The sequence below is a fragment of the Pteropus alecto genome, unplaced genomic scaffold (assembly GCF_000325575.1).
Source record: "Pteropus alecto unplaced genomic scaffold, ASM32557v1 scaffold40, whole genome shotgun sequence".
NCBI classification, from domain to species: Eukaryota; Metazoa; Chordata; class Mammalia; order Chiroptera; family Pteropodidae; genus Pteropus; species Pteropus alecto.
Window position 1 is genome coordinate 1,750,660 of NW_006431919.1, and position 12,745 is coordinate 1,763,404.

The 12,745-nt window shown below is 39.2% G+C and overlaps 1 protein-coding gene across 4 annotated transcripts in view; it reads left to right on the forward strand.

Annotated features, from left to right (window-relative positions):
• HMGXB3 (HMG-box containing 3) overlaps positions 1 to 12,745 on the forward strand; it is a 39,895-nt gene that overhangs the window by 5,580 nt on the left and 21,570 nt on the right. For 3 of the 4 annotated variants that reach the window (XM_006906392.3, XM_015585214.2, XM_015585216.2), the window contains exons 4-9: positions 1,796 to 2,293; positions 3,362 to 3,460; positions 6,277 to 6,408; positions 9,245 to 9,660; positions 11,405 to 11,580; positions 11,718 to 11,815. In XM_006906392.3, the coding sequence (XP_006906454.1) occupies positions 1,796 to 2,293; positions 3,362 to 3,460; positions 6,277 to 6,408; positions 9,245 to 9,660; positions 11,405 to 11,580; positions 11,718 to 11,815 (1,419 nt within the window). The remainder of the gene's footprint in view (positions 1 to 1,795; positions 2,294 to 3,361; positions 3,461 to 6,276; positions 6,409 to 9,244; positions 9,661 to 11,404; positions 11,581 to 11,717; positions 11,816 to 12,745) is intronic. The other variant, XM_006906393.3, reaches the window with a different exon arrangement.

Genomic DNA, 12,745 nt, shown 5'->3' on the forward strand with positions numbered 1-12,745 from the left:
AGACTTTTTAAAATTTTTTAATTAATCCTCTAATGATTCTTCCTTATCCATTATAAATATATATCTACCATCATTTTACCACTGGCACCACAAACATGAATAGATTAGCTCTGATATTAACCTTGGAAGACCCGCTTAACCTTTGAGTGTTGGTTTCCTCATTTATAAAATGGAGATAATGGTATCTATTCACAGTGTTTAAAATAGATAATGTGAAGCACCTAGCTGAGTTCTTGGCACATACTGACTTGGTCAATAAATATCACTCTTTAGTAGATTAAATGTCTAGTGACCATATAGTAAGAAAAAGTGATATTTAATGCACATCTGGAATGCGCTAAGACTGGGTGAGGCTTTATGTACTGTGTTCGACCTCTCCCAGATTGCCTGGTGTGAAGGTGAGACCCTCGTGCCTGCATACATTGGGAGCCTGTCAGAGCCTTTGTGGCAGGCTGTCTCCTCTACAGCCTCTCCGGGCTCATGCTAAGTGGCAGGGCCCATGTTACTCCATCACAGTCTGTAAGATGACTGTCATTTAGGCCAGCTTGGTTTCTCTGTGCTCAGATTTGTTGATTAAGTCCAGACCGTCCTGTGCATTTGCCACCATTTAGTTTTGTTCTCCTGACCTATCTGCTTCAAAGGGTGACTTGAGAATGTCATTTCTCCATTATCTCTTTAGTAAAGAAAAGCTCCATAAAGGATTTGGTGTGTCTGCTTTCATGTTTTATCTGGGTGCTTCCTTTGTACCCTAAGTAGGTTCATCAGCTATTTGCTTTTGATTTATTTAAGGATCGTTTTCTTGTAATTGACTTAGTGTTCCTTTTAAAAGTTGCTTCAGAAATTATTTTTTGTACTATTTAATTTCAGTTCTCACTTAACTGTTCACTTTGAACTTTTCTCTTTTCCTTATTGTATAACTTTCAATTCAAATTGAGGGTCAAAACACAAAAGCACCTTTCTCTTGGTGCCAATTAGTCATGCTGGGTTGTGCTTCTAGTACCTAGTCTCCTGGCATCTTAGTAGACCTGGCATGGAACCCCAGCTTTACTACTTAGTAATTTTGTGTTTTGGGAAAGTTTACCTCCTTGAGCTTTCCATTATTTCAAATGGAAATAATAATAGCACCTAACTTAATAGTGTTTTTTTTTTAAGGTCAAGAAATTATTTTCTAAACCTGAAGATCCTCGGTCGGTGTTAATATTTATATTCTTTTCCCCCACCCCTAATATATTTAAGCCCTTGTCAGATAACCTCTCCCAAATGCACTTTCACCCACGAAGGCATCTTAGCTTTGTGATCTGTTCATCCTATTCTTTTTGAGTCTGGGAGAAACCAGTAATGTCAGAATTCTTGCTGCCTAGGTTCCAACTCAGCCTGTTGATTTATAATTTAGGCTTTTTGGTTTTTATTACACATTATACATTCTGCTACTTTGGAATGCTAAAGTATTACAGTTGGGGCAGCTAGTCCTAAAAAGGGGAAAAGATTTGCTTAAGACTATGCCACACCTGAGATTCCCACTCACAGATGCCAAGATGAATGCCCTTTGCAGAGTCTAACCCATGTAATGTCTCCTGTGTGAATGAGTGAGGAAGCTACATTGGCTAAAGTGTGATTCAAATGAAGATGACATTGCTGTTACAGAGGCTGACCCTAGCTAAGTCTTAAGTCAAGAGAGTAGTGTCTTTCTAGTCCTTTTTGCAGGAAAAAAAAGCGCTCAGAAATGTATATCCATGTGGCCTTACTCCATTTATCTCTGCTTCAATCTCCCCTTTTCTGGCTTCTTCAACTTCAGAACTCTAAGCTCTCTACACTGACCGCTGTGGTTCCGGACATCCCAGGTTTCCGCAAGATCCTCCCCCGCTCAGATTACATCATCATCCCCAAGAGCAGCCTGCAAGAGGATCGGAACTGCCCTCAGCTAGAGCTGTGTGTGGCCCAGAACCAAATGTCGCCAAAAGGACCGTCTCTTGTATCCAACAATGCCCTGGAAACAGTGTCCAGCCATGCAGGCGTGGCAGAGCAGTGCCTGGCTGTGGAGGCCCTGGCGGAGGAGGTGGGAGCCCTTGCCCAGCCAGGTGCTATACAGGAGATCACCACCTCAGAGATCCTCAGCCAGGATGTGCTCCTGGAGGAGGCTTCCCTGGAGGTAGGGGAGAGCCACCAACCTTACCAGACAAGCCTGGTAATCGAAGAGACCTTAGTGAACAACTCACCAGACCTCTCCGCTGGAAACCTGGCTGTCCCTCACCCCCAGGTTGGGGAGAGCATGTCAGTGGTAACAGTCATGAGGGTAAGTGGCTTTGGTACTGATGTCTTTTGCTTTCTCGAATTACAAAGAAGGCAGCTAGCACCATGCAGTGTGATTCTGAGGCAGTGGTTTTCAAGAATGCTGCTGATGTGGCACTTCCAGTAGGACCGCAGTCCTCTCGAATCTTTTTGCCCCTGAGTTTGCTCCAGAGTTATTTTCAGTTTTTCAGGCAGTCTCACTAGCCCCTCTTGCTCAGTGTAACTGGAATTTTCTTCACATGATATAGTACATAATACATTAGCAGGAGGGGTAGAAATATTTGGGCTATCCATGAGTTTAAAGCCATGATCTGGCAGGATATTAGTATCGGTCAGGATTGTATGTTCTCTGAAGTTTTTTTTTTTCAGCAAAGACATGACCTCTTGAACTGTATAGGAGAACTTTCAAATGGTAGAAAAGAGTAGGTAGGAAGAAGGAAGTTCTCTTCAAGGCCAGTTTGATTGGACTGATAGCTGAGAAAGAAGCAGCAAGTCTCTTCAGAGCTTAAGTGTCATGCCTAGTTGAAGGAAAAGAGCAGTTTCAGTGATCACACAGCCTGGCCCCTAGAAGTGGGGAGCTGCCACCATGCCCTACCCCAAGTAGGATGTCAAAATATTGAGAGGACCAGCATACTGCAGCCCCTGTGACCTGGACAGAATCTATGCCAGACCTAAAACCATTTTATTGATTGTTGCCTCAGTGCTTTCTATGATAATGAAGCATGGCACTGTCCAGGTTAAGACAAATTGATAGGGTACTAAGAACATTTGACAAGGTCAGAGGGTTAGGTTCTTTCACTAACTGTTTATATGATCTTAGGAGTCCTAAGTCTGTTAGAACCTCAGTTTTCTCATCTGTAAAATGAAGATAGCACATTCCCTCTGGTAATGGTTTTTCTCAGTCTTTCTTTGCTCTTAATTAAACTTTATTTTGAGATCATCGTAGACTCATTTTTTTTAAGATGAGCACACTTTGGTTATTGGGCTTGATCTGATCTTACATTGTTGGGAGAGGCCCCGGTTGTTCTTCCTTTGTCTCAATAAAACTGTTCTTCTCTCCTTGTGCCCACAGGATTCCAGTGAAAGTAGCTCCTCTGCACCGGCAACACAGTTCATCATGCTGCCTCTTCCTGCATACTCAGTTGTGGACAATCCCACCTCCATCAAACTGGTCAGTGTGGGATTTGATGGAGATTAGGGCCCTGTAAGAATTCTCTTCTATGTGGTTTTCTAGAAGTCTTAGAACCTTCGGACGTTGGTACTGACAAAGTTCACAGAGATTATTTGGTCTAGGTATTCTTAACTGGGAGGGGTGGGTGGGTCTGTGATGGGGCTTTACAGGATCCATGAACCCCCTCAAATTACATACAGACTTTTCTCCTTGAGAATATTTTCCTGGAATAGGTTCCATGGCTTTTATCAAATTTTCAGAAGTGTACATAATTTAGAAAAATGATAGGCCACTGATCTAATTCAGTTCTGTTATCATACAGATTAGGAAAATGGCCCAGAGAATTCTTTACATGAGATAGTTCATAAGTACACTATAGATTTATCTGTTTCTTTTTGCAGTACTGTTAATTTTATATCATGTATTTCTGTTATTCAGTATATAAACATTTTGAGTTATGTCCTCTTGATAAATTGACCCCTCCACTATGAAGTGACTTTATCTCTGGCAATATTCTTTTCTATGAAACCTACTTCATCTGATATCCAGATTTCTTTTCATTATTGCTATAAGAAAGGTATATCTTTTTTTATCTTTTTACTTTTAACCTATTTATTGCTTTGTATTTAAAATACTATTTATGTAGGCAGCACATAGTTTGGATCTAAGAGTAAGACCTATCTAACAGTCTCTGCCTTTTAATTGTGGTATTTAGGCCTTTTATATTTAATGTAATTATTGATATGGTTAAATTTACATCTGTTGACTTAGTACTTGTTTTGTTTATGTCATGTTTTGTTATGCTTTCTTTTGAATTGAACATTTTATGAGTCTGTTTTATTTCCTTTATTGGCTTATTAGCTTTTAACTTTGTTTTGCTTATTTTAGTGGGTTCTTTGACATTAATACTACACATCCTTAACTTATCACAGTCTGTCTTCTAAAATCTCTCCTATGGATAAACAATGTATTCTTAGGTAAGAAGCTGTAGTATCTTAAAACAGGAACAACCACTGCAACCTGATGCATGGAGAAACTGCTTATTTCTCCTGAGCCTTTGTTCTTGCATGGTCAATAAGTGTCAGCCAAGCTTTTCTAGAAAAGCTGAGGAATGAAACATCAGCCTTAAACACCAGCATTTTTTCTAAAGTCATTTCTAGAAGCTAATATTTGGGAATATTGCCAAATTCATGGTAAATTATGTATAGAACTAACCTAACTTAAATTTTCACTCTGCTTTCTGGACGAATTCAGAATGATTATTCTGTATGGGGCCACCATCTGAGAAAAACTAAGGGATGTTTTATATCCCATTAATTATAGTGTTTCACAAACTTTTAGAATCTTTTACAGTTTATTGACGTTTACACATTTATTACATTCCATATTTGCTGCTTAAGATAGATCCATGAAGTAGGAAGAGCAGATGATTTTACAGAGGAGGAAACCCAGGACCCAAGAGCTAAGGTGACTTATTCCCAGGTCATTTACTACGTCAGTGGCAAAGTTGGAACCCAAAGCTTGGTCTTTTTCCTTGGTGTCATACCACTTCACACTCATCTTTGACCTGCTTCTACTATCATAATCACCTTTTCCTTAGATGTCCTGAAAGAGATAGGCTAGTGGCAGCTTGGTGTTTCCTCAAGGGAGATTTTTGCTTTTTTGGCCAGGCTGGGGACACTGGAATTAATAGCTGAGTAAACATTCATAGGTGACAGGACAAATCTGACATGGAAATGTTTTCTTTGAAATATCAATCTAGAAATGGATGATGGCTAATTTCTATTTGTAGCTGAAATGTAGTAATCCATTGTAATGTATTCTGTTCAAAGGAGAATCAGATTCTGTTCAAAGGGGAATGAGAGCCAGTGACTGAATATATTCATATGCAAATACAGTTGACCCTTGAACAACAGGGGACTAGAGGCACCAATGACTTGCACAGTTGAACATCTATGTATAACTTAAAGAAGTGCACCCTCAGCACAACCAGGGAATTAAAAGTAATTAAATTCTGTTGAGGAAAGAGAGCCTTGTTTTGCTGAGTGTCAGAGGATTTGGTTTCTACTGGAATTCCTTCTCATTTTTTAGTGACTATGGTCTGTTTTTTAATCTCTGAACTCTAGGGTCTCAAATTTTTAATAGGAATAAAGATAAAGCTTAATTTTTGAAATATTCAGAGCCATATGGTACAGCTGAGTGTATGGAAGGAATCTTGAACCAAAAGACAGAGATTTGATTTCTAGGTCTAGTCTAGCTCTGCAATTGAATCACTACAATTTGAGGCAAAGCATTTAACCACTCTAAACCTCAGTAGTAATACCACCTACTTCATAATATTGCTGAGAGCATTAAATGAGATAGTTTGTAAAGTATTCAGCACTGTATGGTACCCCGCTCAATAAATAGCAACTCTTCTCATCATTTAAAAAATTGTAATTATGTATGGTGATGGATATTAACTAGACTTATTGTGATCATTTTGTAATATATACCAGTATTGATCATACACCTGAAACTAATATAATGTTTTATGTCAATTGTATTTCAAAAAAATATCAGCTATTACTGTCTTTATTTTTCTGCTATTTAACTGTGTAACCTTGGACAGCTATCTTTTCTCATTTGAACTAAGTCTCCATTTCTAAAAAGTGGACTGGTTGTATCTTAGGACCTTTTTAACTTTTGTGATATCATGAATTGCCTGTCCTTCTGCAAGCTGGTATCCTCTTGGCATTTGTGTGGTTATAATGGTCATCAGCACCTGAGAGAGGTTAGGCTGTGGCGTTGATTCTGATTCACTCTCTTCCTTACAGACTACTACATACACCCGCCGGGGCCATGGGACATGCACTAGCCCAGGTTGCTCCTTTACATATGTCACCAGGCACAAGCCACCTAAGTGCCCTACTTGTGGTAACTTCCTAGGAGGGAAGTGGATCCCAAAGGTAAGGTCCATTGGCCATTGCTGCTTTGGAAGCCTCACAAAGTGAGCTTCCTATTTAAGAACAGATAACTTTAAAAATTAATATTATTTTCTGGCTATTCAAGTTAAGTCAGTTTCATTGTAGACTGTTTAAAAAGGAAAGAATAAAATGTTATCTATAACCTCATGACATTCAAGGAAAAAGCCATTATTGACATTTTGGTGTTTTTTTCTGTGACTGTATAAGTTCTGTATCTTGTCTTTTTATTTAACATATCACACCATTAAATATTCTTCAAAAACTTTATCTTTAATTGCTTCATAATTACCCATGAATGACTATACCATGTTAATTTATTCATTTCCAGTTAGGGCGAAAGTTTTACCAATCCATCCTCTACACTGACTGCTTAGTTATTCAGATGTATAGTTCACATCTTCTCACTCCTTAGATTATCTGGTCTAGGTATTCTTAACTGGGAGGGGTGGGTGGGTCTGTGATGGGGCTTTACAGGATCCATGAACCCCCTCAAATTACATACAGACTTTTCTTCTTACTCTTGCATGGCAGATCTGTCTAATAACCTTACTACCTGTGCTTTTGCATGGAAAAGTCTAATTGATCCTGTGGCCTTGATTCATTCAGATTATGTTTTTACTTTAGCTTGCTTTTCTTTTTCATATTATGTTTACTCGGCCCACCCCATTTGATTGAAATAACTTTTGAGCTATGTTTCTCTTTCTGAGATCAAACTCATGACATGAAAACAGTTTTTTTTCTTAGCAAACTTGTCCCCTGTCTTGACTTGCTAAGTCAGTATTTTTTTCCCCACAAAGGTTTTTTGCAAAACTTACTATGTAAAGAGTAGATACTATAATTTCTAAATCTCATAGGAACAGAATAAGTGAGTGTGAGAAGAAAAAGTGTAACATTTTAGTATTAACGCACTTAGAATTTTAGAGATAAAAGTGACTTTTGTTAGCTAGTTCAACTCCAAGTCTCCAGCTGAGGAAAAATAAATTCAAGGGAAGTGACTTGATAAGTCCACTAATTATGCCAGTGCCTTTTCTACTAAAACACACTTTTCTGGCATTGCTATGCTGTTTAGCTGCAGATTTCTTGAGTACTGATTTTCAAAACATATAAATAATTTGTAAAAGCTCCAGATATGTTCATGCCAGTCAGGAGATGACTCACTTTTTCTTGTATTGTTCTAGTGTTCATACTGGCTAAAATTAGCCAGGAAACATGTGGCACAGTTCCCAATGAGTTGAATGGAACAAAAGATGGTATATGAGGTTCTTTAGCTCAGGGCCTCACCCCTGTGGGCTCTCTCATAACGTTAATTGAGGTCTCTGAGTGGGTACTGGTAGTACTTGCCTTCCATTTTGAAAGAAAAGTGACATCTAAAAATGGTAGGCTGAGTTAAGGAAATGTGAGATCACCAGCTAGAGTTTTTACTCTGATTGCTTAAATTATCCCGTCTTCTTACAAAGGATTTTTGTCTAAAATAGCCTACTTAAGTGGGCAGTGTTTTACTCAAAGATCTCATCTCGGGTTTAGTTTAACTTGTCTCCTGTTTTTCTGCTGACTTTTCCCTCTTTAGCAGTCAGTGCAGTTTTCTTGGAGTTTTTTTGTATATTTACTCATCCTCATGAGCTCGTGGGTGTTAGAATCTGAGAATGCTTTACTGGAGATTTCTTAAAGGTCATCTGTACTGGTTCTTAACTGTAAGCAGCATGCTGCCCAAGGGGCTTTGGAAAAGTAAGGGGCTTTTGGTAGTCAGTGTCTGGGAGATAATACTGAAATTTAATGTCAGCCATAGATGCTAATGAGGGGGAGGCGGTCTTGCACCATGAAGAACTGGGCCACTTGAAAGGCCGTCTTGTTGCTGTTGACAAATGCTGAGAGCCCAAACTTCTCATATTTCATAATGGGGAAGTAAGGGTTCAGATGAAGCTTGCCTTGGGTCACTTAAGTAATTAGGAGTGAAGCTAAGCCTAGATAAAACCCAGATTTTATGTTTTATGTCTCCTAGTTTATAATGCCTTTCACTATACACATGAAAGGAAAAACCTTTCTGAGACCTATCCTGGAGACAACCATTATTAAAAAGAAAAATTTTTAAGTATGTATGTGTGTATAAATATATGTATGTGTGTCTATAAATATATATAAATAACTGTATTTCCACAGCACTGCTGATTGAATAAAAGCTAAGGCACCAAGAAATTTTTAAAAGTAGGTCTGTCTATAAGATAGCAGCTGGTATTTTTAGTGAGTTTGAATATTTTGTAGGATAATTAATATGTATGAGTTAATTTGACCAAGTGAGAAGTTTGTAGCATATGTGTTTGTCAGCCTTAAGACTCACCTGAAAGAATCTGGGCCAGATGAATTTTCCCCAACGGAGGTGGAAGCTTTGAGTCCATCCTTAAGAGATTGTAATCATAAAGGGACCTCATAAAGGGACCGATCTCATAAAGGGACCACCAAGATAAACAATTTAGGGCTTCTAGGCCCAGTGTGGCAGCATGTAAACCTCTTTCTAGATGTAGAGTAGGCCTTGAACGATCCAAGGTCAAGGTAAGAAATGCCAGCTTTTGTTTGCTGAAACCTAAAGAGGCATGCCAATAAGAAATTTGTTAGGAGGAGAGCAACTTTATCCTAACTCAGGCATTGAATACTGAAATGAAAGGGACCTGAAGTCCGAAGTCTTAGATTCAGACCAGTTTTATACTTGGGACCTTTTTTTATCAGTTGCTTAAACATTATTATGAAAATTAAATACTTATGGATGTGTTGTTAGCTATAAAATACCATATGCATACAAAATGTTTTTTGTTTGTTTTTTTAGGAAAAGCCAGCCAAAGTCAAAGTGGAATTGGCTTCCGGTGTCTCCTCCAAAGGCTCTGTGGTTAAAAGAAATCAGCCTGTCACCACTGAGCAAAATTCCTCCAAGGAAAATGCCTCCAAACTGACTCTGGAGAACTCAGAAGCTGTAAGCCAGCTCTTAAATGTAGCTCCTTCAAGAGAAGTGGGTGAGGAGAATGAGTGGGAAGAAGTGGTCATCTCAGATGCCCATGTTTTGGTCAAGGAGTCTCCTGGGAATCGTGGTACAGCAGTCACTAAGATGCCGGTAGTCAAGAGTGGTGTGCAGCCTGAGGTCTCTCTAAGGACAACTGAGAATGACAGTCCTGGACTAGACATACCACCACCAGCCAAGGGGTCCAGCATCACCAGTCTGCTCCCTGCTCCTAAAAAACCGACAGGGTAAAACAATGTGTTTTTATATTATAGGATTGCATTTAGACTAGCAGCTTGGGAAATGCCTCATGTTTCGTTCCATGTCTTTACAGCATGTCTGAGAGGTAGCAGAGCCATTAATGGCTCCCAGTTTAGAGCTACAGAAACCGAGGCCTAGAGACATAGGATGATTTACCTTTCCTCCTTTACTCTGCTGTCCATGCCCTGCTATCAGATTCGTTACACAGCTCTTCCTGTCAGTCTCCCTAAAGCAGTTATCAGGGTCTTTCTGGTACAGGCTGTGGACAATATTATAAACTAGTATTCAGTCCAGTGCTAGGTTTGGAAAGAGAAACCTTATTAAGACATCTTATAGAAAGATTCCTTCCTGTCTTGGTAGTCAGAAAATTCAGTTTGGGTTGTGCTGTGTCCCTGGCTTCCATTTGACCTTGGGCAGAGTCACTTCATGCCTCTTGTCTTCTGAATAATCTCAAATTGGGTATTGAAAAAATCCTCATCCTTGGCAGCTGACCATACAGACTGAAAAAGATTGTGTGCCTTGCAGATAGGTGAAGGTCCATAAGTATGGGCTATCTTTCCCTCTTTAAAGGCTTAACTGGGTTCTCCACGTAGCCCCTTCCCAGAGGTAGTTGTGGGCTTGTAACTGAAGGCCCTTATTTGTTTATATCAGTGGTTCTCAATGGGGAACAGTTTTGCCCCCGGGGGACATTGTGGCAATGTGTAGAGACTTTTTTAGTTGTTACAACTGGATTGGTGGACGGGGTACCACTGGCATCTACTGGGTAGAGGCCAGGGATGCTGCTAAATATCCTACAGTGAAAAATTATCCAGCCCAAAATGTTGATACTGCCAGGTTCAGAAATTCTGGTTTATGTTATTATAATACAAAAATTTTTATTGTTGAATAGGAAATATATTAACATAGTTAAAACTCAAAAGATATAAGGAATATACCCTGAAGAGATCTACCTTTTGTTCCATCCTTCAGTCATTCGTTTTCATTTCCCAGAGACGATCAATAGTCCCACCTTCCTGTGTTTCTACAGATAATTTCAAGCATATACATATACCTAGGTGTGTATGGATCATTTTAGAGCTACAGAAACTGAGGCCTAGAGACAGGGAATGATTTACTTTTCGTGTGTATATATGTGTATATGTATATATTTTTTCCTCCCTTTTTCTCCTACATCTTGCTTTTTTTTTTAACAATATACTCTGAGATGTTTCTGCATCTTTAGTGAATGAAGCTGTGCACTGTAGACCTTTTATTTTGGGCAAGCAAACCACTTTCGCACATGCTCAACATGGGAGCTACAAAGATGAAAAAACACATTGTTCCCTTAGATCTAAGCCACCTTCATGTGGGAAACTAATACACTTCAAATATTTCCTCTAATTAGAGGCAGATTAGATGTTATAACTACCGCTGTTATTCTATGCTATAGGCACTGTTTTGCACTTTTTTATTTTCATAATGACCCCATGAAGTATATGTAATTTACTATTCCATTTTACAAATTAGGAACTTGAGGTTAACAAAAGAGTGAAATTAATTGTCCAGGGCCACACAGCTACTTCATTTGAACCCTATCTGTCTAAAGCCTCATAGTTTAACCACTTCACTATCCCTCCAATAAAGTTGCTATTTTAGAAATTGCTTTTTGTTTTTTTCCCTCTTCATCCTGAATTTTTAGGAGATTTCCCTTCCTGTTTTTTTTGTTTGTTTGTTTGTTTGTTTGTTTTTCAGAATTGACCTGCTCAACCCTGGGCCCAGGGCCCCAGAGCTTAAAGGCAGAACACGGGGCAAACCTTCATTATTGGCTGCAGCAAGACCTATGAGAGCAATTCTTCCGGCCCCAGCTAATGTGGGCCGAGGCAGCAGCATGGGACTGCCCAGGACCCGGCATGCCTTTTCCTTGAGCGGTAGGGGCTGGGACAGACCTGGGAGAAGGGGCTTTCTAATGGGAAGGGGTCAGGAGTTGGGACTTGAGAATGTAAACGAGAGACTTAGGGAGACCGAATGTACTCTTAAGTTACCATTTGACTCCTGGTTGTCTCAGATAAGACTCCCTCTGTGAGAACTTGTGGCCTGAAGCCAAGCACTCTGAAGCAGCTGGGCCAGCCCATCCAACAGCCATCTAACACTGGTGAGGTGAAGGTAAGACCCATTCCTTTACCAGAGTGGGAGCTGTTGTGGGGGCTGGGGCGCTTGGCTGCTCTAAGAGTAGGGCTTTCACTTAGTGTCCCAAAGCCACAGGCAAAAAGCAGACCCTCATTCTTAGTCTGCGGGGCCTCTGGGAGGCGGTTTAGCATGAATAAGTTATCTGTTTTTTAATTTTTTTCTTGTTTTAAAATGAATGCATGTTTTTAAACTTTTTATTTAGAAATAATTTAAAACTTAGAAAAACTGTTCGAGTAAAAATTGGCAAAAACAAAGAGCACCCATGTACTTGCTACCCAGAGTCACCTGTTGTTAACATACTAATCCATTTTGCTTTATATCGTGCTCATGTGTGTCCCCCCCATGTATGTGTATGTGTATATGTATAAAATATAAGGGTAAGCTACATGGTCTTTTACTCCTTAATAGTTCGGTGTGTATTTCCTAAGAATAGGATATTCTGTTAACTGAATGATACAATGCTTTATAGTTTGTATTCCAATTTTGTCAGTTTTACTAATTATGTCCTTTATAGCTTTTTTCCACTTCAGTACAGGATCCAGTCTAAGATTACATAGTGCATTTAGTTGTCATGTTTCTTTAGCCTCCTTTAAAGAAATGAATGTATGGTTGCTCTAGAAAATATAGAAAATTCAGATAAGGCAGAAAGAAAATAGTCCGTTGTGATTCTGCCACCCAGAACTAACTACGTTAACAGCTTGGTGTATGCTTATTTAGCCTTCAAATCCTTTCCTGCATTTATGTGTGTTTATTTTTTGTTTTTTAATAAAAATTTTAAACCAAAAAACATGGCTCTTGCTCCATGTACTGGTTTGTAACCAGTACAATTCATTCAGTTTCATGATGTAGCTATTAAAGATTTACCAGGTGTCAAAATTCCATGTATTCAGCACATTTATTCTTAGA